This window comes from Triturus cristatus, chromosome 3_1 (genome assembly GCF_964204655.1).
Source record: "Triturus cristatus chromosome 3_1, aTriCri1.1, whole genome shotgun sequence".
Lineage (NCBI taxonomy): Eukaryota > Metazoa > Chordata > Amphibia > Caudata > Salamandridae > Triturus > Triturus cristatus.
In genome coordinates this window covers 855,342,912-855,370,846 of record NC_140583.1, presented here as the reverse complement: position 1 = coordinate 855,370,846, position 27,935 = coordinate 855,342,912, and the positions used below count along the sequence as shown (strand labels likewise).

Here is a 27,935-nt window from a genome sequence, read left to right as displayed (position 1 = left end):
TCCAAACCTATATAGAACCCAACATCATGAAACATAAATAGCATTAAACGTATAAAAATCATTTTAAATTTAGTTGAAAAACATTAATTAAAAACAATACCCAGCCAAAACAAATATAAAACCAAACAACCTGAAAAACATTACAATTTCAAATGTATTAAAATAATAAACTACGCAAATTATGGAAACACTCTATCAAAACAAAAAATTCAAACAATGAACAATATTTTTTTTAAAAACAATAAAACAAATGGCACATTATAAAAAACATAAAAGTGAAATTCCAACCACAATATTAAAGATATTTCAAAATTTGATAGTATTATTTAGAAAAAGAAAACATATATACTTAGTATTGATATTCTTAACTTCGATATTATGGTTCCCACAATGTTATGACAATGATATTAGGTACCATCGATATTCTGCCATCTATTTTAAGGACCCAAACCACTGTAAAAATGTGACAGTGGGCCAATGGGAAGCCAGTAAAGATGAGCAACAGCATCAGAGGAAGGTGGAAGCAGGTGGCACCAGACCAACTCCACACAGTGCATCCTCACTGAGCACCTTGACATACTTGTGTATGGCAGATCCACTTCAGCATCCTCACTGATACCTCAGTCTTCTTCCTCCCATTAGCAGCAGCTATAAACCTGCTGCATCTCCGAGAAGCTGGCACAGCCTTGTCCGCTAACACTCTCTTCCTTGTTCATCAGTGCTAACCCTATCAGTGCCCCTTTTTCTCTTATCCAGTGGGTGGTGTCCTATTTCACTGAATAAAATACGATGGTAAAGTGAAAAGAAGTAACATTAACAGAAAGGCATATGACATGGTCACATTTCCAGTCAAAATAATGGGTTTCCTGGTGCAGCTGCCCTTTTCTATACCGCACCACTCACTCTTATAACATTCACTCGCTTCTGTTTACTGAGGACACTGTGAGATTTCACCATAACCCCTTGGGCCTTATCATACGGACCGCCGTATTCGCAGTGGGGGTGCACCCACCGCCACACTGCGGGCCTGCCTGCAATACTATGGGTTGGGAAGTCATCCCGCCCTAGGAGTGGAGATCCAGGATCCCATGGCGGTCGTGCAGTGGTTGCTGCAATATGCTGGCAGTGCCGCTGCAGCACCTTCGAACATATTACAAGTTACCTGTCCGCGCATCTTTCAGGGCAGTGAGCCTGCCATGAAAAAGGTGGCAAAGAGGCACACAGGGGACCCAACAAGGCCCAGTGCCACTTCTGGGCCTGGGGGTGCATGCTGGGGGGGACAAATGTTGTGGTCCATGGGATTGCAACCCTGGTTTGTGCACGGCGTGGCATGCATGCCACACCATGCAGGAACATGCAGTCAGCACTCTCATGGCAACAGGCTTCATGTTAGGCTCTCCTATGAGCCTAACAGCCCACCGCTCTGAGACCATCAAAGCACCACCCACCCTCCTATGAGCCTAACAAATGCCCGCCTGACCAGGATTTAACTTGCAATCCAGTGTGTAGGTGCACCACGAATTTGGCGGTCTTCCAGCAGATAGCTCAGTGGTGGCGCTGCAGGAGGGCCACCAAAGTCATAATAAGGCCCTTTATCGCAAGCTCAAGAAGTAGTTTGTGATACTGTTATAATCTTAACAAAAAAGAAACCAAAATCCTGAGATCAAAGTCTGCCTAAAATGTTAGACAATCCTTCTGAAATCAAGAATTGTTGTAAACTTCAGATGTTTTTCTCAAATACCTTGAAGTCTACGTAGATGGGCACTATGTGAAATAATAAAACTTTAACTCTGAAAAAAATGTATGTTCCTAGCTGTACGAGTGGAATTATATAAAACATATTCCTATCAATATATCAGACAAAATTCTTCATATGTGACTACACACATTATTCAACTGCCATATGCTGTAAAATAGACCCAGTACACTCAGAGGTATGATAGAGTTGTAACATCCTATGAAGTTGTACAGTGCCAATCCAAATTAGTGGGCGGTACTGGCAGTGATGCATGGTGGCCCTATGAGCAAAAAGTGGACTGAGGTACTTTTTTGTTTTTACACATTAAGCACTTAGGGCCTCATGACGTGCGTCTAACAGCCATTGTTTCAGGCACAGAAGGTGTCAGCGGTCCCGACTGCCCAACTGGGATTCGACCGTATTGCATGCGGTCATAAACACGCTTGTTTCTATTGTGGCTTGTGCTGCGGCCTGGAAAAGGACTGCAGCACAAGCCGCAAAAGAAAAAGGAATGTTTACAAATATCCATGCACCGTGTGTCAGGCACCATTTGGTGCCTGGCACGCAGTACATGGATGTTTGGGAGGGCACCACATGTGCACCCTGGCCCTATAGCGGAGGTCCTGCTAGTAATAATTAATTAGCAATAAATTAACAATTTATTATAATTATTTAATTGAGTAATGAATATGCTCATTATGCAATAATTATATTTTGTAAGTCATATATTAGGTGCGGGTTATTGGGTTTACAGGGTGGGAAGTTTTTTATGTAATAATTGATTTACAGTTAATTATCAATTTATTTTTAATTAGTTAATTCATTAGTAAATATGTAAATTATGTGAGTTATACTTGTTAATGTATGTCTTAGGTGCAGGTGGACGGGTTTGTAGGGGTATAGGGAGGGAAGGTAATTAAATAGTATTTAACAATCAATTCACAATGTATTATTTATTATTTGTAAATTGTGCAAATTATTTTTTAAGTTATATATTAGTTTCAGGCTGCTGGGTTTGTAGGGGTATAGGGTTGGATGGACCTAATTATTAATTAATTGGTTAATTAAAATTGTAATTGATTATCAAAGGTTATATTAGAGTGTGAGGAGGTGCATCAGATATTCATGTGGATGATGTCATCAGTGATGTCATCAGTGATGTCACTTACTATGTCATGAATGATGTAACATGTGACATCATCAGGAGTGCATTACGGGTGCGCGAGTTATAGTTAGGTGAACTAACTATAATGGGGCAATTTCTATGGTTTTTTTCAGTGAATATATATATATATATATATATATATATATATATATATATATATATATATATATATATAAGGCCTGTGTTCTTGGCAAGAGCACAACATCTTACATCTCTCCCTTCTTCAGTACCCCCTGCAAGATCAACAGGAAACTTACGTGCAGGACAGACTTTGCAGTTTATGTGCTGGAGTGTACTTGTGGCCTGCAATATGTTGGGAGCACCAAGTTGCAGGCACACAAACGTATACTCCAGCACATGATGGCTATCACCAATCATGACGCGTCTTACCCGGTGGCAAGGCACTTTAGTGACAAGCATAACAGCAGCCTGGAACATCTGTGCTACTTCGTCATAGATGCAGTGCCTCCACTTAGACGGGGTGGTGATAGGGAAGCCTCACTTAGAAAGCTAGAGACTAGGTATATCTTGGAGCTAGACTTCAAGGTCCCTAATGGATTGAACTCTAGCGAGGACTTCTTCACTTGGCTCTAAGTCTTCACTTTTGTTGCATGGTCAGTTCCTGTTACTTTATGAGTTTTCCTGTTGTTGAATAACTATGCTGTGTGGCACAGGTTTCTCCTGAATCTTGAAACATGAATTATGATGTATCCGATATCTATACAGGTTGAACTGTCTCTTTTTTTATACTTTATAATTTATTGTTATATGTTTTTGCTTCCTCTTTCACTTATTATAGTTTTTTCACGAATTTTTAACGTGTGTTCTTTTGAATCATGACATGTGGTACAGTGGACGATACAATGTGTGGGTAACGTTTATGATCAATCGGGTTAACCTTGGGGCACCATGCGGGTTTTTGGCACTGGATTCAACCAGACATTTAGAGCAACCCTAATTTGCATTAGTTTATTGCAATAGACATCTGTAGCCAGTTTCTCCTATCATTTAAATTACATATGTGGAGTGACGTTTATTTGGCGCTTATGTCTATGTTGATGTTTATGTTTAAGTTTTTAACTTTTTACATCTATAAACCTTACTCGGCCTTTTGGGGTTCTAGCATGTTGCCTCATATAATTTCAACAGTAGGGGAACAACAATTTTTTACGTATGAAATTTGACTCCTGATTGTGGTCCTATCCAGGAATTATCACGTATTTTACATATATAAGGAGGACTATCTTAAACAACAGATGTATAGTTGTTTGTGTATTTTGCACGGTCATTTTTCATCCTACAGCGCTATTCCCAAGCTGTTTTCTATGTCCATTGTTATGATGTCATCAATTATGTATGCACTTGCACTTTAAAAGGTCAGGCTTCTGACAGCAGCGTCATGTGATCAAGGTCTCCCGTAGGCCGAAACGCGTCATGGCGGCTGTGTAAAAGTTTTTGTCCGAATAAAGATTTGCAGCACTTACTTTGGGTCCGTGTTCGTCTCTGCGCATTGAAGCTGCGTAACTGATGAGGCGATTCCTGGTGACATATATATATATATATATATATATATATATATATATATATATATATATATATATATATATATATATATATATATATATATATAAATATATATATTATCTACTGGCGGTCGCCAGTAGATAGTTATAGTTAGGACCGAGTTTCCATAGGAAATCTGAAAATTCTATTTTGAATAACTTTGGCGCCAGTTGACGAATCCTTGCGAAACTTTCAAAACTAATGGGGCGCTCCGCTCAGCTCCTACCCTGAAAGTCTCGGGATGATTCGTCAAGCGGGGGCTGAGAAAAAAGGGGGGTCCCACAACGCGTTTTTCCCATGCATTTTCCCATAGGACCTTTAGTCGAAGGTACAGCCTGAACGGCTGAACAGAATTACTTGAAATTTGGCAAAGAGGTAGTCCTCAGGTCAGGCATGTGCCTTTTGCATATATGGTGTCAATCTGTTCAGTAGTTCCTGAGAAAATTGCAGTTAAAAGTACATAAATATCTATAAGCGCGCACCGTTCGCGCACGGTGCGCGCACCATAACGTGCGCGAGCGTAATTCTGATTGGTGGTTACATGTCAGTCAACATTCGAATCGGTCGAAATCAGGAAGTGTCGGCCGCCATTTTGTGTGTTTTGTGTGTGACAGTGAAAAAGAAAGGTGGAGAACGTGAAAAGGGGGCAGGGTAGAGAGTTCCTGACCCCCTAGCCTTTGTCAGGGGGTCCCTGAAGGACCCCGAAGGGTGAAAAAAACATTTTATTTTATTTTCAAAAAATCGCGGGATGCGCGCACGGTGCGCGCACTGTGCGCATACGGTTAAAAACCTTAAAAAAAAAAAAACATTTTAAACGAGCCATTCCATATTACAGGATACAGTCAATCTATAACTATATACATAGGTAGCGTATTGTAAAATAAATATATAAAAAATATAATAAAACATACATAACTTAGCATTTAAAAAACCTTACAAATTCACTTAAAAAACCATAGGTTTCACACACGTTATAGTTAGGAATTAGCATTTAAAAAACCTTGCAAATTCACTTTAAAAACCATAGGTTTCACACATGTTATAGTTAGCTGGACATTTCACTCGTAAAAAACCATTGAAATTCCCCCGTTATAGTTAGTTCAGATAACTATAACTCGCACGGCCGCCACTCTATCACAAGGATGATGTCATCAGTGATGTCATGAGTGATGCCACTGACCATGTCATGAGTTATGTAATATGTGACGTCATGAGCAGTGGATTGCGGGCGCGCGAGTTATAGTTATCTGAACTAACTATAACGGGGGAATTTCAATGGTTTTTTACGAGTGAAATGTCCAGCTAACTATAACATGTGTGAAACCTATGGTTTTTTAAGTGAATTTGCAAGGTTTTTTAAATGCTAAATCCTAACTATAACGTGTGTGAAACCTATGGTTTTTTAAGTGAATATATATATATATATATTTATATATATTAGACAATTACAAATATATATTTTTAGTAAATGTCTTTTTTCTATTTATTGAATTTGACAATTTATTTAATATTTTGCATTTGATTTGTTAATATATTTTGTTTTATGTATATATGAATACATTCATAAATATATATATGCTTTTTATAGTAGTACATTCATAAATCACAAAAATGTAATAGCATGTAAAATATATTTTATTAATAATAGTGTTTTATTATATATATGTGTATATAAGCATACATACACAAATATATTTGTGTCTATTTTTATATATGTATATAATTATATGTAGCATCAGATGTTACTTAAATTTATTTAATTTACATTATATGAATGTTATTTATTAAAATATTTAAGATTTACTATTTGATTCTATATATATATGTGTGTATATAAATAAATAATAAATAAATATTACATGTTACATATTTTAATATATAACATTAATATAATAATATATATATATATACCCCTATATAAATATATATACTATAGTTGGTATGTTTTTTAATGATATTAGTGTGAAACAATATATATTTTTTCTATATTTTTCTATTTAACTTTATAAGTATGGAGAAACTATATTTTTGTGACACCATATTTCTGTATCACAATAGTGTTGTGATCAATATTATGTCAGTGATCCCCTTCCTTGATGCCAGGCCTGGCTTTGTCTCCAAGATTAGAGTGTTACCTTTAGAGCAAAATTATAGAAATTCCACCTTCATATCCCTGAACACTGACAGAAGCTGACTGCATTCCAAAAATTAGAATACTGATCTTGAGGCAGCTTTTGTGGGGGGCAGTTTGGCGCTGTGGCAGAAAGGAAGAATAAACGCTGTCCTAAAAAGACCTAAAAATAAGCACACTCAGTAAGACTTCAAGAGGCAATATATCAATCAGACATAATGAACTTGCAATACACGTAACAGACGTGGAGAAGCTGAAAATAGGTAGAACGCAAGTCCAAGATTTACAACTAGAAATATTATGGAACTTGGTGGTGGAGTAGAGTAGACTTTGCTACAATTAAGACCAGAGAATTGAACTGGTATATAAGATGTTTTTGAAAAAAAAGCAATGTTCAAGAATATTGTGGAGGTGAGTTTCATAAAAATAGATTCTAGATCAGTTAAGCTGGACAACGTGGCAATAAATGCACAGTTATGTGTTCTTGGTGTTTCAATGAATATCTGTGCAGAGGCTTCACGTAAGCAATGGGACATGTGCTGGTGAATCTGGAATCCACCCTGGGGGTAACTGAACAATAACTGGTAAAGAGGACATGCAGGATTCATCAGAGGTGCAGAATATTATGATCTGCAAAAAAGGGTGTTTTGTAGAGACCACGAAATTCTTCATTTTGTCAATCTGAGGAGTATATGTACAAGAACTGCCACTAACTAGCTTTAGCGTTAATAAGTGCCAGTTTTCTTTACGCTGCTTATCACCCTGTTAGCGATGTATTTACAATACACATGGCGATAGTAACAGCTTGCCTTGGTGAAAACCGCCACTAATACCAGTGTAAAGGTGATAAAAATGTTGACGTTAGCGGGTGAAAAGTGACGAAAGGCCTAATAGCGGCACAAAAACACACGTTAGTCAGCCCAACATGACTTAATTTCCCTCTAGAGGCAAAAATAGCCTATAAGTCCACCTCCAATGAAAAATAGGAAATAAAACCAATGGAATGCAGAATGGAGCAGCCAGGGCCAAGTGCAGCACAGATCAACAACCCCTGAAGACCCCAAGTAGCCAGGATGACCAGCCAGAGTCCCGGGGGAAGAGGAAATGCAGATTCAGGGCTACAGTTATGAAACAAGGTGATGCATCACTTATAGCGCTCTCGTTTGAACATCATGGCAGCCGGAACCTTAAAAGTGAGGACAGTGCCCGGGGCCCGTGGACCTCGCTGGGCCTGCATCTTTGACCTGGAGTGGGAGTCAGAGGTGCTGTGGAGTTGCTGGGCCATGGCGGTAGACATTGAGGCGTCGGCGATGGGCCTTACCTGGTGGCGAAGTCTGGCAGGTCGCCTGGAGACACGTTGCTGACCTGTGTGAGAAGACCGCCTGGCATACCTTGGAGCTGTGAATGGTAGAGGCGCTCCTGTGCACCAACGTAGGTAGGTCTGTATCACATACCAGGTACAACCACTACACCGGGTGCACAGAGGAGATTACCAATGGTGGGCCACGTCTCTCTGTATCACAGGCCGGAGGATGTAGTGCTGGCCAGACACTGTGGACAGTGAGGCCCCTGAGCTGCGCCAAACTTGTGTGGCGGGAGAGCTGCGAATTCACGCCTAAGGGGGCCCTGTTGCATCACCTGCATCGGGAGGTTCCACAGCTGACTTGGTGGCGAATGGTATACCCAGGCATGTGAAATCCCACCTGGCTGAGGCTCTTGCTGTCTGAGTCACAGATTTGGAGAGAGTTCAGTGCATTGAGCCCCAGTGGCAATATCCAGGTGAGGAGAAGGTGGGACTCATAGCGGAGGAGGCCTGGGGTGAGTCTGGCCCAGGCCTAGGTTCTGTGGATGACGCACACCGTGCCCTGAGCAATCCCAGCGCTGCAACTGACCTACATCACTAAGGGCACCCCACAAGACTGGTAGGCGACTGCACTTACTGGCTCAAGTCACCGAGATCGGCCATTGGTGGCAGTGGGTGGCAGGGGCACGGGGGCCGGTTCTGGCTCAGGCCCTTGGAAATGCAGCTTGATCTGCCGTTACTCACTGGGGAACCCGGAATTTGGTTGCCATTGTTAGTCGGAAGAGGCAACCGCGTGGTGCTGCCTTTCCTTGCCCCCTGTTTGTTTGCTTTTGGCTGTACAGGGGACTAACCCTTAGTGGACTGCCTCTTCCCACAGTGCTGCGCCATCTGGTTGCTGCTGCTGCTGTCCCCATCTGCTGCTGCTGGTTCCTTTGACCCGGAGAAGAGGTGTTCGAGTCCCTCTTCCACCCGCAGACTCCTACCTGTGCCTCATCCCTGGTGGTCCAGTGGTAGAGCGTCACTGCACTGCAGCTTGACTGCCCTCCTTTCCCTCTTTTCTGCTGTTCCTGTTCATCTTTCTGCTCTTCTCTGTTGCTTTTCTACCTTTGTCTTTTTTTACTTTGGTTTGTTTGGCTTTGTTTTTCTGGTGCTTTTGTCCGTTCCTTTTTCCCTATCCTCTCCCTCGTTGCCCCGCATCCCCGCCCCCTCCTGTGTCCACTCCCGCTTTTCCCATTTCCCAGCTGTCCAGCCCCCCCTGCAGCACTACCTAATGGTGGACACTGTGCGGCTATGTGCAGTGGGCATGGCACTGATGCGCCGAAAGCAAGTCAAAGGCAAGGCCGTCTGCGTTCGTCCACCCCTGTACCGTGCCCAGCACCAGGGACCCTGCTTCTCAGACACTCTACCGCTATGACACCAGCACCCTCCCGCCCTATACCCTGGACGCCACTCCGCCTGCCATCTAGCATCACCGCAGTATACCCTTGCATCCTGCACCTGCCGAAACTGTAAGTGCACCTCCTGCCACATCAGCGCCTCTTGCCGCCCAGCCGACCAACAGCTCACCCGACTGGTTAAACTGAAGCATCCTCAATGTGCAGTCCCTCCACAAATACACCACAGAAATCTGGGACCTCCTTGATACCACCTCTTCAGACATCTCTTCCTCACCTAAACCCGGACCAACCTCTGCTCCAGACAAGACATCACCATCGCCATCCCCGACGGCTACAAAATCACCCGCAAGGACGACCCTGACCATCCAGGAGGTGGCATTGCCATCATCTACAAAAACACACTCTGACTGACCACGCACTCTAATGACCCAACGGCGACCATGAAACACCTCCACTTCCAGATCCGGATCAACACCAACACCACCCTCCATGGCACCCTCTTCTACAGGCCCCCTGGGCCATGAACCCCCATTCACCGATTCCATTGTAGACCTCATCGCACCCCAGGCTCTCCCATCCGCCGACTACATCCTACTCGGAGAAATCAAGATCCACCTGGACAACTCCAGTGACCAGAACACCACACCCCTCCTGGGGATCCTCGCCAATATCGGACTCAAGCGGCTAGTCACCGCACTAACCCCCATAGCTGGACACACACTCGAACCCGTCTTCTTCGCCAGCGTGAACTTCAACTACAGCCATGCCACATAACACTGTAGCCATTGTGCGCCATCGTAGAGGAAAAAGACAGGGAGGCTTAATCTTGAGTCCCTTTCGGCAGATTAACGCCGCCGGTGTGTCATTTTCTTGGTGTACTTGCAGCTTGAATCTTGCACCACGTTGCACCCTGTTTACAAAGCGACGCATGCAGGCATATGCGTGTCTTTGTGAAACCCTGTGCCACATTATACCTGTGTCTGGTATGATGTATGCAGGGTAGGCATTCCCACGCAACAAAGCCTTGCAGGATTGGCGCAGTGAAGTCTCACAGATTTTACTGCAACAATTCTAGGACACCACTTTGTCAAAACCTTACGCCTGCCTCATGGCAGGTGTAAGGGTGACGCAGTGCTATAAGGATAGGCTGGCCCCATGCATAGCTGAACTTGCCTCATGCTTGCAACACAACTGTAGCAATGCATGACTTTAGCACTGCCAGTTATGTCAGGATTTCAGGCGTATCTGGCATTGATTGCGACATGGAGCACCGTACATTGAATACGGCGCATCCATGGTATCGCAAAGAGAGCACAGTGAAGTGTTGGATTGCTGTTTTGTCACAGCGATGCAACACTTTTCATGACTGAGGCCCAGGAATACTACCTATCTTATTGATGGGGCGTATTTCTGCCCTTTTGTTTTGTTGCAGAACAGCGCAGCAACATTCCTTGCAGCGCTGCCCAGCACCAAAACTTCTAAAATTAGGCCCCAAGTGTTTGCACCAATTGCAAGACCAGCTATTTTCTTGTCTTGAAAAACTGCCTCTAACTGGACTTAGCGACAATTTTAGGTTTTTTTCATATGGTAATTTCATTGTAAATATTGCGAAGATGGGCTAGCAGCAGTTTTTGCACGGGAACGCCCACCTTGCATCTCATTTTTTGTTAAGTTCCTTTAACAGAAGTGGCGATCTTAAAAATTAATGTTTATATCGGAAAGGTGCCGCATACTGCAGTTAGCGGCAAATTGTACATATGGCGATTAAAAAAAAATCTGCCGTAACGTGAAAAAAATTATGCTACGGCTGCGTTGAGTTCTTGTACCTATGCCCCTGAGTTCATATTGCGAGGGCTGCTTTTGGTTGGACCATTGGTCTGACATTATTATGATAAGCAATTCAAAGAATTCATTAAATCGGGGCGCAGAAACTTACCTGATCGAGTTCAGAACCTGGCTGAAGACATTATTTTCCAACAGGACCTCCTGAACTCACTGGTCCTCAATTATTCCACACTAAATAAATATAACAATGTATTTGTAGTTCATAAGTTTTACAAGAAGTTTTCTGCCCATGTATTACTAACAATAATTGTACTCCCCATTGCAAGAGATTCTTGGTCATCCCTACATCATGCACAGTTGTTATGAAGGTTTCCTGCAAAACGTGACCAATCCCTGAAAATCATGGAACACACTAAGATTGTTCTTACTTAAATTATATGTCAGTCATCTTTACTGAGAAAATTGTTCTTTAACTTTGAAATATGTCTCATATTAACTTTAATTACAGGAAGATTTACTGTCATATAAAGACCTGCTTAATTGGTGTTGATTCACATAGCCTTGAACACTTCCCATCAGTGGGACTATGCATGTAGCCATCTTGTGGATGGAGTTGGTGTTCTTACAAATTCGGGTTTTCAATACCGTGTAATATATTAGAATGGGAAGTTTGGTACATTATAATAAGATAAGCACATTAAGTTAATATTTGAATTATTCGCGATAATTCATTTTCACTAGCCTGTTATCATGCATAAAATATTGCATTGTTTGCATAATGTTTACAACCTGCAATAGTTCACTTATAGTTTGTACTGAGGTGCTCTGGCTAATGTTACATTGTGAAATAATGTCATCAAATGACATTATTATTTTACGTTTCAAAGTAATGTGGGTCGGACTGCGAGATCTACTGTGCTTGCTCTAGATATGGAAAGTTGCCTAAGTAATTGATTGCTAGTAATATTATTGCCAATAAGCACTTGCATAATTGCAGTTTTTTTTAACTGACTTGCATGTTAGAGCTTCAGTATTAATTCACGGCAGCACATAGTGTATGAAGCAATGTCTCCTGCACAGAAGTCACTCTCGTTTCATGTTGACAGAGTGATGTCAAATCTCCAAAGACGACCAGACACGTCCACATTGTTGAGCACAACAACCGGAAAGCGCAAGATGCGGTCAAGTCAGTTCAGCTCGCAATTCAGACACCAGCGTTAATCTCCGACAGCAAGCAAAACAGCAGGTCCAACTCAAGTAAGCTTCAGGATGGAATGTACCTGTGTGTGCTTTTTTAGCATCGTGCAGTGTTTGAAAGCCCAAATGGCCCCGAGCCTCGGTGTGTTTGTTGATTTAATTCATTGTCTAATTAGGACTTTTATTCTTTGTAGCAATGCTTGGTTTTATGTGTTATCACATAGTTTCTTTTCCAAGTTATTATAAACACTGTAACACATACAGACGCCACAGTATGTTAAGCAGGTGTAAAAAACCTGTGATAACCGCGGTTAGCGCGACTTTCATCGTCGCTAACCGGGTCCCACAGCCGTATTGCTGATAGGAGGTAGGTGTGTTTGCAAGTGAATTCCTGTTGTTTTCATGGGGCACCCCTACTTTGCATGTCATTAGCGATAAATATCGCTGACATGCAAAGTGGCAAGGGAAACAGTCACTGTCACCGGACAAAAGATGAATCTCAGGCTAGATTTATCAACTCTTTGCACCGCAGCAGTCACCAAAAGTGACCAGCACAGAGTGTTGATTTAGGATTTATTTTGCAGCGCAAAACTTATTTTCCTCTGGAAAGTAGCCCTAAAGTAGGGCAAGGTAGTGCTATGCGATACTTTGCTTCAAGTGCTATGGATAGTACATGGGCGTTCCCATGCAACCATTCAGTTTTTGATGCAAAACGTACAGGGTTTTGCCCCAGGAATGTATGCCTTTTCAAGGCAGACGTAAAGTTGGGGAAAAGTTTTATTTCACCACAATTTTCAAAGTTTGCATGTGTGATGCACTGTGCAGCACACATACAAAGTCGGAAAAGTTTACAAGAAAGTCTGAGAATAGTAAAACCTGTTCTAGACTCACGCAGACATATTTGTACTGTAGTGCAAAGGAGTGGGCATGGGGTTAGGCAGGTAGAAATGCCAAGGCAGAGGATAACGGAAGCAGCCCCATAACATAGCAAATATGGGCTTTCCTGCTTCCTCATTTTCACGCATAACAGCATCTTTCTTTGCACTGCTACGTTGCATGAAAAAAATATTAAATTTAGCCGCAAGTTTTTTTTAAAGATGCAGCTATTCAGATACACCAATGATATACTTATTCATGAATCATTTTTTAAATACAGTTCTCCCTATATTTATGGTTTGAACTTTCACATTTCAAATAAATTATGCAAAAAATAGACTAATAAGCAAACAAGATTTTTTTTGGTGCAGCTGTGATCGATATTGTGAAGATATGTAGTCTTATCGGTGGTCATGAAAGGGTTGATTGACCGCCAATGTTTCTGCGTCACATGACATTTTGTTTTTTAAAATACGTGTGGGCTTATTATGTCCTTTGTGTGAAGGCCTGTACCCTTGCACCACCTCTAGGGCGCATGTGTATGTTACAATCATACACAACGTAGGGCTGCAGTATTTATGTGCTCCCCAAAACTAGGAAATAAAGTATATTAAGAGATACATTGGATAATATTTCTTTAAATCTCGGAGGCCTGTATGGAAACGTGAAACAGAAAACAGCACTTGCTGGGTTTCAGAATATCCAACTAGAAAAAAGAATAAACTCTCTGAACACTTACTCCATTGGCAAAAGTAACCCTTAACAAAGAGGGAAGTAGTGAACCAGTTTTTATCTGTTTGAAACAGATTCTTTGAGGAATCCAGCTTGCTTTCTTGTTAACTCTGGAACCAAAGTTAAGACAAATCTTTTTCATACACTGGACTCATTTGAGGGGACTGTTCACAAGGAAATTCAGCTAAAGAATAGCATTCCACAAGGTAATGATGTTTGATCTCAGTCAGACTACAACTTCAGAATTATGTGATGCTGGGCAAAGTCAGCTAAATTGCATTCCACACACTTTACAATATTGCATTGGAGAAACTTCCAGTCTCCCTTTATCCACAGCGGCTAACAGTAGAAATCTCTTCAGAAGTGCCCACCTTTTTCGTCCTCCTTTTCAGGAAGAGAAGAACCTGAAGATTGCCTCCTCAAGAGTACTGACCTACTTTATTCCCAATAATTCAGGCAGTCACACAGCATATGACAATGGCTACGAAGCGATGTAATGTATTGCCATTGCCAAAGGTAATCCTGTGGAACTTGGAAAATCGGAGGCTTGCTAAATATATCCCAGAATAACTAACCTGAATAAATGCTAGAGTTTTAACTAATTGGAAATTTTGAGGCACAGAAATTAAAATTTTGCGGTATTAGTGCAGCTCTTTAATTTACTCATAATCAGTCCATTTCAGCCTTTAATAATGGAAACTGTTTTAGCAGAGTATTCCACTTCGGAATAGGCATATTTAAAGTGTCTGAGAGTGTTTATTTCCTATATTCTCCTTTGTAGTAGCATTCTGGAGCAAAGGTTAAGCCAAGCACAATAGCCAAGGGTTGCTAGTCATCCTGGTTTCTGTAGCATTGTGCTGCCTGCGGCTAGCGGTTCCAAATCCCAGAGCCTTCTGCTGTAGGGCACCAAATGCCTCTGGTGTGAGGGAGATGAGCAGCTTCCTTAACGCCCTTCTATACTGAGGTGAGTGTGCATGACAATAGCACTGCAGTGTCTTTGCACATGGCACTGTTAACATAGGGCAGCCAATCCAAAATGAGGCATCCCAAAAAGTGCCACCCCTGGTTCACCTCCACTTCTGCCCAGGATCGTAATGTAGGCCTGTTGGACTTGGCCCTTTTTGCAGGGCCATCCCTGAACTTTTTGCCTTTCTCCTAGTCTTTTTTGTGGCCTGGTGTTAAGGGTATTACGACTCTGCGCAATTTAGCATTGCTGTCCAGTGTAAAGTGCGTGTGCTCTCTGTGGTAAACATGGTAAGATTGGTCTACACCTGTTTGGCGTATTTCATTTACCTGTCAGTTCCTTGTAAAGTGGTATTTCAGATACCCAGGGCCAGTAAATTAAATGCTACTGGTGGGCTTGCAGCACTGCTTGCGCCACCCACCAAAGTAGCCTTTGAAGCCTGTCTCAGGCCTCTGACATTGCGGGGGCCTGCGCGCTCAGTTTACTGCCGCTGTGACGTGGCACATACAATGGGTGCCACGTCTGTGACTCCCCTTTTACTACATATCAGTCACCCCTAAGGTAGGCCCTAGCTAGCCCTATGGGCAGGGTGCATTGTAGGTAAAAGGTAGGACATGTGCCTTAACTGTGTGACATGTCCTGGTAGTGACAAACAGCCATTTTGGTTTCTCACTGCTGTGAGGCTGCCCTCTCATAGGAATGCATTGGGGATTATCTGATAAGTGTTTCAGTGATAATTCCTGATATGAGAGGAGAAGCGCGGTCAAGTTTGGTATGTTTGGAATAGTAATAATAAATGCTGCGTAATGGTGTTCGCAGATTTATTATCACTATTTTAGAAATGCCACTTTTAGAAGTTGGCATTTCTGTGTGCTATGTGTCTTTGTGCCTGCCTGATGTGTATTGCATGTCTGGCTCAGGAGTGACAGGCGCTGGGGAGGGGCCGTGGTTCCTGAGGGGCTGGGTGAGTCAGCGCTAGGCTGAATAGGCTGATCTGCATTTGGAGTAGTGGGAAGCGTAGCACCTGGGCCTGAATAGGACTGTGCCTACCCTACACAATGCTGGCTCCACCCCCTATGGTGTGTCTGGGGCCAGGACCTACGCTGTCAATGGGTACTGTTGTGCACTTGTTAAGTGCCCCCCAGAACTGGATTTGACTGGGTCCCCAAGCCCTGAGCCAGGGTAGAACAAAGACTGAACCTAGTATAAATATTGGGGCTGTGACCCCATGAAAATGTGTGCTGCTATGTGCAGACCTGGAACTGGTGACCGGCAGACTGATTGACAACCTGAGAACACTACTGAGGCGGAAGCCGGTAGTCGCTAATCTATTTTAAACTTTGTATACTTGTGTATTGTGTGTGATTTTAAAACCATATGCACCCTTAAAAAACCTTTGCCTTACCTGCTCCTGAGCTTAGCGGCAGACAGCTTGTCGCTTCGCTCTTAGAGCACATCGCGTCCTGCAGCCATTTCCTGGTCGCCGCCAGACACGCCCAGCGCGGCTGGCCACGCCCCCTCCGCCCAGTTTGTATAAATCGCGCGCCACAGCGCCAGCGCTTCATTGACAACCTGAGAACACTACTGAGGCGGAAGCCGGTAGTCGCTAATCTATTTTAAACTTTGTATACTTGTGTATTGTGTGTGATTTTAAAACCATATGCACCCTTAAAAAACCTTGGCCTTACCTGCTCCTGAGCTTAGCGGCAGACAGCTTGTCGCTACGCACTTAGAGCACATCGCGTCCTGCAGCCATTTCCTGGTCGCCGCCAGACACGCCCACCGCGGCTGGCCACGCCCCCTCCGCCCAGTTTGTATAAATCGCGCGCCACAGCGCCAGCGCTTCATTGACAACCTGAGAACACTACTGAGGCGGAAGCCGGTAGTCGCTAATCTATTTTAAACTTTGTATACTTGTGTATTGTGTGTGATTTTAAAACCATATGCACCCTTAAAAAACCTTGGCCTTACCTGCTCCTGAGCTTAGCGGCAGACAGCTTGTCGCTTCGCTCTTAGAGCACATTGCGTCCTGCAGCCATTTCCTGGTCGCCACCAGACACGCCCACCGCGGCTGGCCACGCCCCCTTCCTACGCACTGACATCGACTATAAAACATGAGCCCCTGCAGGAAGCGCAGCGGACGAGCGCAGCGGGCGCGGCGAATGCGCGCCGAAGGCGCGCATAAGGCAAGCTCGTCTGCGCTCGTCCGCGCCTCGGTAGCGCCCGGAGCGACCCCTGAGGCTCCAGCCCCCCTATCCAACACTAGCCCTTCGCCTCTGGCGCGCGAGTCTTTAATCCGACTCAGAGACCACGCTCATGAAGGCCATCTGTCCTTCTTTGACACCGCCTATCCTCTGCACGACTTTGCCTGCAAAGGTTTACTGTCGGGTGGCCTGCTGAACGTCAGGTCTTTGCCTAAACATGCTAACGAAATCTCCCAGTTGATCGATAATCACCATCTTGATGCTCTATTCCTGACGGAGACCTGGACCCACTCCGACTGTAATATTGAATTGGATTGGGCCTGTCCTCAAGATTTTAAAATCCTGCATCTCCCTAGACCTAAGGGTCGGGGTGGTGGAGTCGGTATAATATATAGAGCCTCCTGGACCGTAAAAACTCTTGATATGGACCCAGTGGCCGGCACGGAAATACTTGGACTCTCAATCGACTGCCACTCCGGAACAACTTTCACGGCTGTGATTTGTTAACGCCCACCGGGAGCCTTTAACTCCACTCAGCAGCAGTCGCTCCTCACCACCCTTACTAATATGGCTACCTCTCACAACAAGTTGATCGTCTTGGGCGATTTTAACTTATGGCCCAACGGCAGCCTAGACTCCGCTCTTAACAATCTACTACTTTCCTGTGAAGGTATGGGACTCTCCCAGCTGGTCAATAAGCCTACACACTCCACAGGGCACCAGCTCGATTTAATCTTTTCCTCCCCCCAGCTAGTACTCCTGAGCGACATTCTGCCTATGTGCTGGACCGACCATGCGCTCATTAAATTTCACATAGCCGACAGCAGGGCCAGCAGATCGTCACTCAGCTCCGGCACCGATCTTTTGTTCAGAGATTCGAAAGCTCTGGATAAACTAAGACTGACCGGCCCGGTTTTTGAGGTGGAAGACAGCTTCTCCATCGCTCAGTCGGTAGAGGACAACTATCTGTCCCTCTGCTCAAGGATTTCCAACATCTCCGACCGCCTCGTCCCTCAGAAAAAGGGCAAACCAAAGAGACGAGCACCTGCCCCCTGGTTCGACGACTCATTGAGAGCACTCAAACTAGCCTGCAGACAAGCAGAGAGAAGATGGAGGCAAGGCTATTCTGCCACCAATAAATCTCTTTGGAAAGACAACCTCCGGGCGTACAAAACTGCCATTGCCCATAATAAGGCTAACTATTACTGTTCCACCATCACCAATGCCACCAACAGTTCGAAAAGTATCTTCCAGATTCTTAAAAACTTAACCCATCCAGACTGTGTAACTTCTTCGCAGCCCCCCACCCAAGCCCTCTGTGATAACCTCGCAGCATTTTTTATCAACAAAATAAACACCATCATTCAAAACCTGAAAACACCCCCTTCTCTGGGAGCACCTAACATTCAGGGATCCAGCACCAGTTCTCAAAACCTGACGCCTCCAGGCTCCGTCCTGATGGCCAGATTACGGGAATTTCCTCCTATCCCGGTCTCCGAGTTTGAAAGACTGGCGCTTGGAATTACCTCGGGCTCCCCACTCGACCCCCTGCCCCCTAAAATTTGGAAAAGTTTTGGAACTGAACTTTTCGGCACCATGCGCCAAATATGTAACCAGTCCTTGCACAGTGGTTATGTCCCAACCTCATGGAAACAGGCGCTGGTCACCCCACTCCTAAAAAAACCCTCCCTGAGTCCAGACTGTCTATCTAACTACCGACCCATCTCCCGATTACCATTTCCGGCGAAAGTCGCTGAACGATGGGTCAGTTCTTGCCTTTCCTGTCATCTAGAACAGAACAACTTTCTAGACGATCATCAGTTCGGATTCCGTCCCGCCCACGGCACCGAAACAGCGGTCTTGACAGCCATGGAAGACCTTCGCATGCGTGCAGACAGGGGCCAGCCAGTAGCACTGATACTGCTGGACCTGTCTGCCGCATTCGATACGGTCAACCACAGCACGCTGCTGCAGAGACTAGGTGAGGCAGGCGTGGATGGCACAGCGCTGCTCTGGTTTCACTCCTACCTGTGGGACAGGAGACAGGCTGTCTCCCTCCCCCCATTCCAATCCACCTTCGCACCGGTGCCTCAGGGAGTTCCCCAGGGCTCCTCCATCAGCCCCATTCTTTTTAACGTGTACCTCATCCCGTTGATCACGTTAATTAAGTCTTTCGGGATAAAAACGATCAACTACGCTGATGACACGCAGCTCATTCTCTCTTGGGAAGGAGAAGACTCCATTCCTTTAACCACCTTCCACGACTGCTTAAGAGAGACGGCTGGGTGGCTCCACAGAAACTCCCTCCAATTCAACTCCTCCAAAACAGAGGTTCTGTTCTGTGCGGCCACCAACACACCCCGCCCCTTTCCGAGTGAATTCTGGCCACCTGAGACTAGGGATAAACCTCTGCCAGTCTCCTCGGTCCGCAACCTGGGAGCCATGCTCAATAACAAGCTGAGTACGGAAACCCAGGTAGCAATAACAGTGGGGATCTGTACAGCCCTGCTACGCTCCCTGCGTAAAATCATGCCACTCCTCCCAGCACAAGCCCGGGCGTCGATAGTCAGATGCACAATACTCAGTCGCATTGACTATTGTAACTCCCTGCTCCTTGAATCTCCAGTCACGCTGATGGACCGACTTCAAAGAATTCAATCTGCCGCCGCCAAGCTGGCTCTTGGCTGGACGAGAAGGTCTTCGGCCACAGCAGCCCTGGCCGAGCTACATTGGCTACCCTTAAAGCAGCGTGTGGCATTCAAGTCCCTCTGCATTGTCTTTAAGGCTCTGCATGGACTCGGGCCCAGCCCCTGCAAGCTTTGTTCCTGTGGTACACTCCCACCAGAGACCTACGATCATCATCAGCCCGTCTGGTAAAGGTGCCCAGATTCAACAAAGCCAGAACCGGGGGCAGATCCTTCAGGGTCGCAGCGGCCAAGTTATGGAACAGTCTGCCTATTGACATACGCCAGATCTCACAACTTCTTCCATTTAGGAAGCGCATCAAGACCTGGCTATTCCCCTAAATTCTGCCCACCTGCCAACTACTCCGGTCTATCCTTCAGCAGAGTATTCTCCAGCGCCAGGAAGCCTGCAAGGTATCAGTCGCGCTCTATAAATACTTAAAATAAAATAAAATAATAACTGCCAGGAGGAACCGCCGTGGGACCCTGCTGCTGTTTCCTTGGGGACCCTGCGTGCTGGCCTGCCTGGCTGCGCCCTGCTGGGGTGTCCCTAGCACCAAGGACTTTTATTTCTGCTGTGAGGTGGCCTGCCTGGGCCCAGCTCTGCCCTGTGCAAGTGCGTGGTGAACGCTCTTTTTCCTGCGGAATTGGCTGATCTACAGAGGGGCGCTTTGTGCCCTGCAGCGTGGGCAGTGCCCCCCCTCCAATGTGATCGGAGCCAAGGCGTGAGGAATGTGCCAGGAGTTTTGCGCTTTACACGCAGCCTGCTGTGCAGCCCGCTTCATCGCGGAATTCCACTGAGGAGGAATCCTGACGTGGGGATTTCTCCGTGCTGCCTGACTGGGGGGGGGGGGGCGGAGCTTCAAACAAGAGAGCCTGACTCTGGGCCGGATCGACCGGAGAGTCTGCGGAGCCACCGGTAGTCAGGCACAGTCTTCGCCTGATTGAAGGTGTGGCCCGGACAGTGAGGAGAAGCTGAGGCTCGTGGGCTGCCAGAGTGTGGCAGCGCGAGGAGACAGCGCCCGGAGGAGAGAGACGTCGAGGTGTCGGCCGGCGAGACCCGACAGGAGCCTTCCTGCAGGTTAAGGAGCCAGGAAGTGAAGAGCCCCGTGTGTGTGGCTGGCGAGTGAAGGATGCGTGGAGAAGCTTCCCAGGCTCCCCGGAGTGAGGGTGAGTCTGGAGGGGCTGACCGGAGGGGGGAATCCACTCCTTGCCTACACGGAGGCAGCCGCACCGCGGAGTAGCAGGTGGCCGACCACTGGCCATCGTTCTTTTCTGGTGGAAAAGGGACTGAGGGAAGTCTCTCCACCGATGGGGGCATTTCTTTTCTGGCAAATTAGAAACAAGGGTGAGTTGCACCCTCGCCCCATGAGAGCATGGGCCGGTGGAGGCCCCGTGCTCTTAGAGCCCTGACTTTTGATGGACATAGGGCATTGCAGGGAAGTCCCAGACGGGCCCCCTGAGGAAGGCCAGTTGGCCTGTGAGCACCTGGTGTGCTGGTAGAGCGCAAGACCCTAAGGTGATGTATGCACCTGGGGAGTGTTACTGAGGTGCATTGCTAATATGATTTATGCATACTGTGATTTATGCCTAATGTGATTTATGCAAAGTGTCTGTACCAGTAATTACTGGTTGTTTACTACTTACCTGTTCTGATGGTTCTCACAGTGGCCCGATTGGCCCTGTCCTGTTTATAATCCCCTGAAAAGTGATACCCAGTGCCAGGTGGCACAGTGTACATATGTGATGTGTTCTAATGTGTTTTATGGATAATACAAAGGCTATTTTTACATAACCTTGTGTGGAATTTCTTTCATGGTGTGCCTAGTGTGTCGCTGCTGTGTGAGTGTGTTGCGCAAACGCTTTACACATTGGATAAGCCTGACTGCTCGTGCCAAGCTACCAAGGGGGTAAGCAGGGGTTATCTTCAGCGTGTAACTCTCTTGCCCTGACTAGAGTGGCGGTTTCTGCCTGGCTTAGGCGCAAGCCCTAGCCAACCAGAAATCCCATTTCTAACAAGGCCCCAGTGGCGGGCCCACCCTTCTACAATTCTTCCTTGGTCAAAGGCCAAATTTGATGACCCTCTGTGCATTTTAGCATTTAGCAACGGCTTCTGCCACTCTACAAAAAGTACTTGCTCAAAAAACTGCAAAGATATTGTGTTGTCCTCATAAGGGTCAAGTTTTGTATCGTGTTGATTCCCAAAGGAGGGTTCTTACTTTGCAGAATACTGTAGTAAGTTTCACGTAGTCTCAATGCTCGTTTTACTACGTATACTGAACAAGCACAGAGGTGGCTAATGAAACACCCATTATTTAGAGCACTACGAAGAGGAAACTATGCCTGCGAGAAATATCTGGAATTAATACGTTACCAACTCTCGTACAGTGCCACAACACAGCAGTCAGCTGTGTACACTAACGTTGCTGACGGTGTGCCACAGGCATACATTACAGTGGTACAGCAAGGGAGCAATGCACCCCTTGTTCCCCGTTAATGCAATTAAGTCACACGTCCATGGGCCATATACCCCCCGTGCCCAGGAGTGAGTGCACCCTCTGGACTGAAAAGGTACCAAAGCTACCTGACATCATCTTGTTGTCTCAAAGCAGACAACACGTGTACACCCCCTGCTAATCCTTCAGAATTTGGTCTGGAATTTGCCAAAAACATCACTCCACTAGTTCTGTATGCTTCTAAACTTTTCATTTTAGGGGACTTTAATAACTGGGCAGATTCAGCATCCCCCACTGCGACCAGTAAGCTTCTATCCTCGTGTGCCACCCTGAGACTTAATCACCGCTTGAAGTGGAAATACAGAAGTGAAGGTACTCCTTGTCCCAGAGTACAAGTTTACTGCTGAGGAGTGCCTGTACTATCCATTCAAAGCATGGGAGCATTGCTGACAATTGCTGGAACTATCCCTCCCAAATTAAAGACGTGCTAGTACTGAATACCTGATAGTATCTGCCCATTTATTTTGTTGATATTTCTTTAGTTATTGAAACGTGCATCGGTTCAAATAAACAATACAGAGGACACAGATAATGAGTAAATAATCACGCGTACAGAGGAAGAGGATCACATTGCAACATAAGAAGGGAAAATCACGGGTAAGGGGGACATTTGGTTCAGGACAAACAGGAGGCATACACATTTCTCCACAATATCTATTCCAATGGTTCCAAATATGTGCCCACATTTTGGGAATCCCCTGGCTACATAGACCGTCTTCTCCCTAAACATACACCAGTCAAGGTCCCTCTCCCAGGCCTCCAGCGAAGGCGGTTTAGCAGCTCCCCATAGTTGTGCAATATTTCTCTTGGCTATCATGAATCCCAGGGTGGCCCATTGTGCCTGGTGAGTGTTTAAGTCTGTGAGCTCCTATATGTTGAGGAGGCAACGCTGCACCTCCGGTGAAAGACGGGTGCGTAGCACAGCAAATATTGCCTCGTGCACCTCGTACCAGAAGGAACTAATAAACTTACATTCCCATATAATGTGTAGAAAGGTTCCCAGTTGACCACAGCCTCTCCTACATTCCCCTTGTCGGTTATCCCCATATGGATCAAGCGTGGCCCAGTGATGTAGACGCGGTGAAGGATTTTTAGCTGCACCAGTCTAAGGCGTGCCGGTATGGCGACTACTCTAGGAGAAGACACTGCCTCTTGCCAATCTTCGTCATCCAACTCAATCACGTCTCCCGTCCATTTCTCCCTCAATGCCAGTAGGGGATCGGTCATATTGTTTATCAGTTTTTTGTATTTTAGGGAAATCGCCTTTTCAGGTAGGTGGCCATCTAAGATTCTGTCCTCTAAGGGTGAGGCTTCAGGTGGGATTGTCACTTTAGGTAGTAGCATCTGGAGTGAGTGTAGAATTTGAACCTATCTGAAGTGTCCTGTAGTGCTGAAGGATTTGACTCCCCCTTCTCCCCAAATGTCTTTAATTTGTGTAATGCCAATGAGATCCCATCTGTCAAAAACTTTTGATCTCCATAGGCTGCCCAGTTTTTCCGAATCCCAAACGGGGGCCGCCAACGTCAGTTTACATCCCCAGCCAAGAGAGTTAGTTGCATCGTGCCAAATTTGGACCGAATGCCTGGTGGGGCCCGTCAAGGCGTATTTTTTGGGTCGCGAATAGAGTGCCCTGTTATAATTGCCTCCGGGGAGGAGCCATTTGTCCATGGCGGAGCCCGGGTCGTCGCCTCGTCCATGGGTGCCATGATTTATGGCGGCCAGGTGTGCTGCCCAGTAATATTTTTTAATGTCTGGAAGACTTATTCCGCCATCATACCAGTTCAGGGTCAGTTTATTTAGAGCGATACGAGGTTTCCCGTCCCTAAGCAATTCTCTCTGGAGACCCTCTATGTCCCTGAAATATTGTGTAGGTACCGGGTCGAGGGCATTTTGCAATGCATAGAGAAATCTGGGCAGGGACATCATTTTAAAAGGGCTGCTCTGCCCAGGAGGGAGCGGCGAAGTGACTTCCAACTTTTAATATCTTTCTTGAGTCTACGTAGGGGTGGAAGGAGATTTTGGGCGTAGCAGGCTGAGGGATCGTGGGCTCAAGGGCAAGGGCAAAAAGGAGGGGAGAGAGTGGGCAGCCCTGACGGGTTCCACGGCTGAGTGGGAACGTGGCTGACAGTTTGTTATTTACCACTACCTGAGCCAGAGGTTCCCGGTACAGGAGACGCACCCACTGTATGTACTTTGGGACAAATCCCAGTTTTGTGAGTACTGCCCAAAGGTAGGGCCACTCAACCGTGTCGAATGCCATGGTTGCATCAAGGGACACTATCACAGCCGACTCCTGGATGGTTGACGCTCTGCCCAGCAGTCCGTGAATCCGGCGTAAGTTCAGGGCCATATTTCTGTGCGGCATAAAGCCAGACTGATCTAGGTGCACCAGGGTGCTTATCACCCTGAGCAGACGGGCAGCCAGAAGTTTGTCCAGGATTTTGGGTTCGGCGTTTAGGAGAGAAATCGGCCTATAAGAGACACACTCAGTTCGGCGCTTCCCTTCTTTATGTATGGTGACTACTGTGGCGATTCTCTGTTCCCTCGGTAGAGCCCCAAGCTCTAAAGATTCCTCAAACATCAATTTCAGGTATGGTGCGAGTTTATCGGGCCGTAATTTGTGTAGCTCGATGGGGATACCGTTTGGTCCCAGAGCCTTGCCCAGTTTCAATGTGCGTATTGCTTGCGCAATTTTATCTGTGGTCAAGTCGCTTTCCGTAAAGTCACGATCCACCGAGGAGAGGCAAGGGAGTCTGATGTCACAAAGGAGGTCCTGTGAGTCTTCCTCCGTGTGTGGGGTCACTGTCGAGTATACCCTTTGGAAATGAGTGGCAAATCTATCAACTATGTCTTGGGGTTCTGTGAGAGGTGCTGTCTTTGTCTGTAAGCTCCGGGACTAATCTGCTCACCCAGTCCTTTTTATCTAACCATGCTATTAGCTTCCCTGCTCTGTCGCCCAATTTGTATACTCTACCTTGACATTCCCTGCTCAGGAGTTTGGCCTTGTCTGTAACCAGGGCTTTGTAGTCGTGTTGTTTCAGGCTCAGGAGATGGAGCTTTTCCGGTGTCACTCTGAGTTGTAGGTCGCCCTCCAGCCGATAAATGTCCGCCTCTATGTCAAGGTTACCTTTTTGTTTTTCTTTCTTCGCCCCTGTGATCAAGGACAGAGCCTGACTTTGAATTACGGTCTTGAAATCTTCCCATAGGCACTGGTATGAGGATACTGACCCTACGTTGTCTGTGAAGTAATCTTCTATGGCCTTGAGGAGGTTTTTAAGAAATTTTGGATCCCGAAGGTACCAGGGGTTAATAGGAGCCAGCCTACAAACCGTGGCTTGATTGAGTGCTATGTGTATCCATACCGGAGAGTGATCATAGATACCCCTGGCTAGGTGTCTGATTTCGTGTATGTGAGTGACTTGGGCTGCTGGGACCAGGCAATAATCCAGGCAGCATAGACTATGGTGGGCTCCGGAGTGAAAGGTGTGCTGTATCCGGTCTGGGTGATAAGCCCTTCAGGCATCCACCAAGCCCATAGTGTCAAGAAAATAAGGAAGCCAGCTTGCAGAGAGTCCTATTTCCCTAGGGAGGTAGCGGTCTAATGTGCCTGAGACTACGGCATTAAAATCGCCGCCAAGGACCAGGAGGCCATCTGGTACTGTGAGCAGGAAAGAGCCAAGATCAGTAAAGGTGGAGCACTGCTGTCCCGGGGGTACATAGATTGACATGAACGTGGCTGTGCGACCCTCCCATGCACCCGAAATTCCAGCGTATCTGCCTCTCTCATCCGTCCAGACGGAGCCCACCTCAAGTGGGAATGAATTCTTAATCATAATGCCTACCCCTCTGGAGCCAGATGTGAATCCTGCGTGTGCCACCATTTTGTACCCCCCCGTGCATTGCTTTGCAGAGATTTCCATCCAGGTGTGTCTCCTGTAGGAGAACAATATCTGGGGCCTGCCGCTTGATACACTGAAGAACCACGCTACGCTTAATCTTGTCCCCAAGCCCATTGATGTTCCAGCTCAAAATGTTAACATTTTTGTCTCCTATGACGCTCACAGCTCAGATTACTGTTGACTACTGCCTCTGTAATAGAAGTGAAACAAGTTACCGATGTGTGAACCATAACAACACATAAATACAACCCCCCAACCCAACAGCCCGCCTCCCCCTTCCCTCCTGGCCAAAACAGCCACCCACCCTGCTGCCCATAAGAAACTTGCAAAGTGCCTGTCGCACTAAAAAAACCCATATAAGGATGTGGCATCCAGTATTCCCCCCCGATGCTACAAGTAAATAGTCCCCAACTTGGGTCTCACACCAAAGTTCCAAAAGTCAGTGTCAGAAAAGGGGAGACGTCTCTCTGGGACCCCATCCCACCACAGCCCGTTACCTGCCCAGCCAAACCCGATAGTTAGCTAGAATGAGGGAGGCCTCTGTCCAGGTCATCCTCGTCAGGCGGGGCTCTGTAAGGTGGCCTCACCCCCGGCATTACGATCTTGTGAGGTCCGCTCCATATGACACTCAAGCCAGTCTGCTGTCTCCTCCGGTTGGTCGAAGAACCAGATTTTCCCCTCAGCTTCCACCCGAAGACGTGCTGGAAATAACATAGAGTACTTCAGACCCTTATCCCTGAGTTTCTGTTTCACCGCCGTGAAGGATCACTGTTGACGCTGCACTCATTGCGTGAAGTCAGGGAAAAAGGAGATTTCCGCATTCGCGAAGTGGGGCTCCCAGTCTGGCGTTTTAGGGGATCACATCTCTGTCCCGGAAATGTAGCACTCTCGCCAGCATTGGGCGTGGGGGGGCTCCCGGTTTTGGCCGACCACCAGGGACTGTATGCGCCCTTTCTATGACGAAAAACTTACTGAGGCCCTTGGGTTTCAGGTGCTGCAGAGCAAGGTCTTCAACGAAAAGGTCAGGGGCCTGTCCCTCAGCTTTCTCCGGCACACCTAAGATGTGCAGATTATTACGGCGTAAACGCCCTTTATAATCATCCAGCTTGAGTTCAGAGGTTTTACGAAACGTTTGCATGTCTTGCATTTGACCCTGGAGCTGGGCGACGTCGTCTACAAGACTGGCAGTGGTGAGTTGTACCTGTTTGACTTTCCCATGAAGTTTGGTGAGATCGGCTCGAATCAGGTTGACCTCAATGGCAATTGTGTCCATCTTATGCCCCAGCGCAGTTTGGCCGGTGGTGATCACCTTCATGACATCCTTGCTCGCCGTCGGAGCCACCCCCTGATTGTCGGCTATGGAGCATGTCTTTAGGGAGGGGGTGGTGGTCAAGTCTGTTTGTTTGAACTTCCCTCTGTCCCTTCGCGACAGTGGCCCTGCCCTTGTCCGTCGCCATTGTGGTGTTCTGACGATAGTTCCCCGAACAGCGTGCCTCAGCGTCCAATAGTGGTAGTATGCACACACGGCGTATCAACGGGATCAAGTCTCTGTCTGTCTGCCACCGGTTGGGTTAGGGCAGAGATGCAATGTGGATCATTGACACCGTCACCCTTCCCCCGGATAAGTAGGCTGGCGCGCGGGTGGTGGCCAGGGCCGGTGAGTCAGGGCACTCACGACTCTGCCTTGGCGTCACACTGCTCTCTCCCAGCTTTTGTATAGCCAATTGTCAGGCGGGGAGCGGCACGGATTGTCAGGGCGGTTTCTAATCTTGCCGGCAGGC

The 27,935-nt window shown here is 46.4% G+C and overlaps 1 protein-coding gene across 3 annotated transcripts in view; it reads left to right on the top strand.

Moving 5' to 3' along the window:
• MAP3K20 (mitogen-activated protein kinase kinase kinase 20) overlaps positions 1-27,935 on the top strand; it is an 839,253-nt gene that overhangs the window by 796,150 nt on the left and 15,168 nt on the right. For all 3 annotated transcript variants that reach the window (XM_085645276.1, XM_085645278.1, XM_085645277.1), the window contains exon 19: positions 12,189-12,339. In XM_085645276.1, the coding sequence (XP_085501402.1) occupies positions 12,189-12,339 (151 nt within the window). The remainder of the gene's footprint in view (positions 1-12,188; positions 12,340-27,935) is intronic.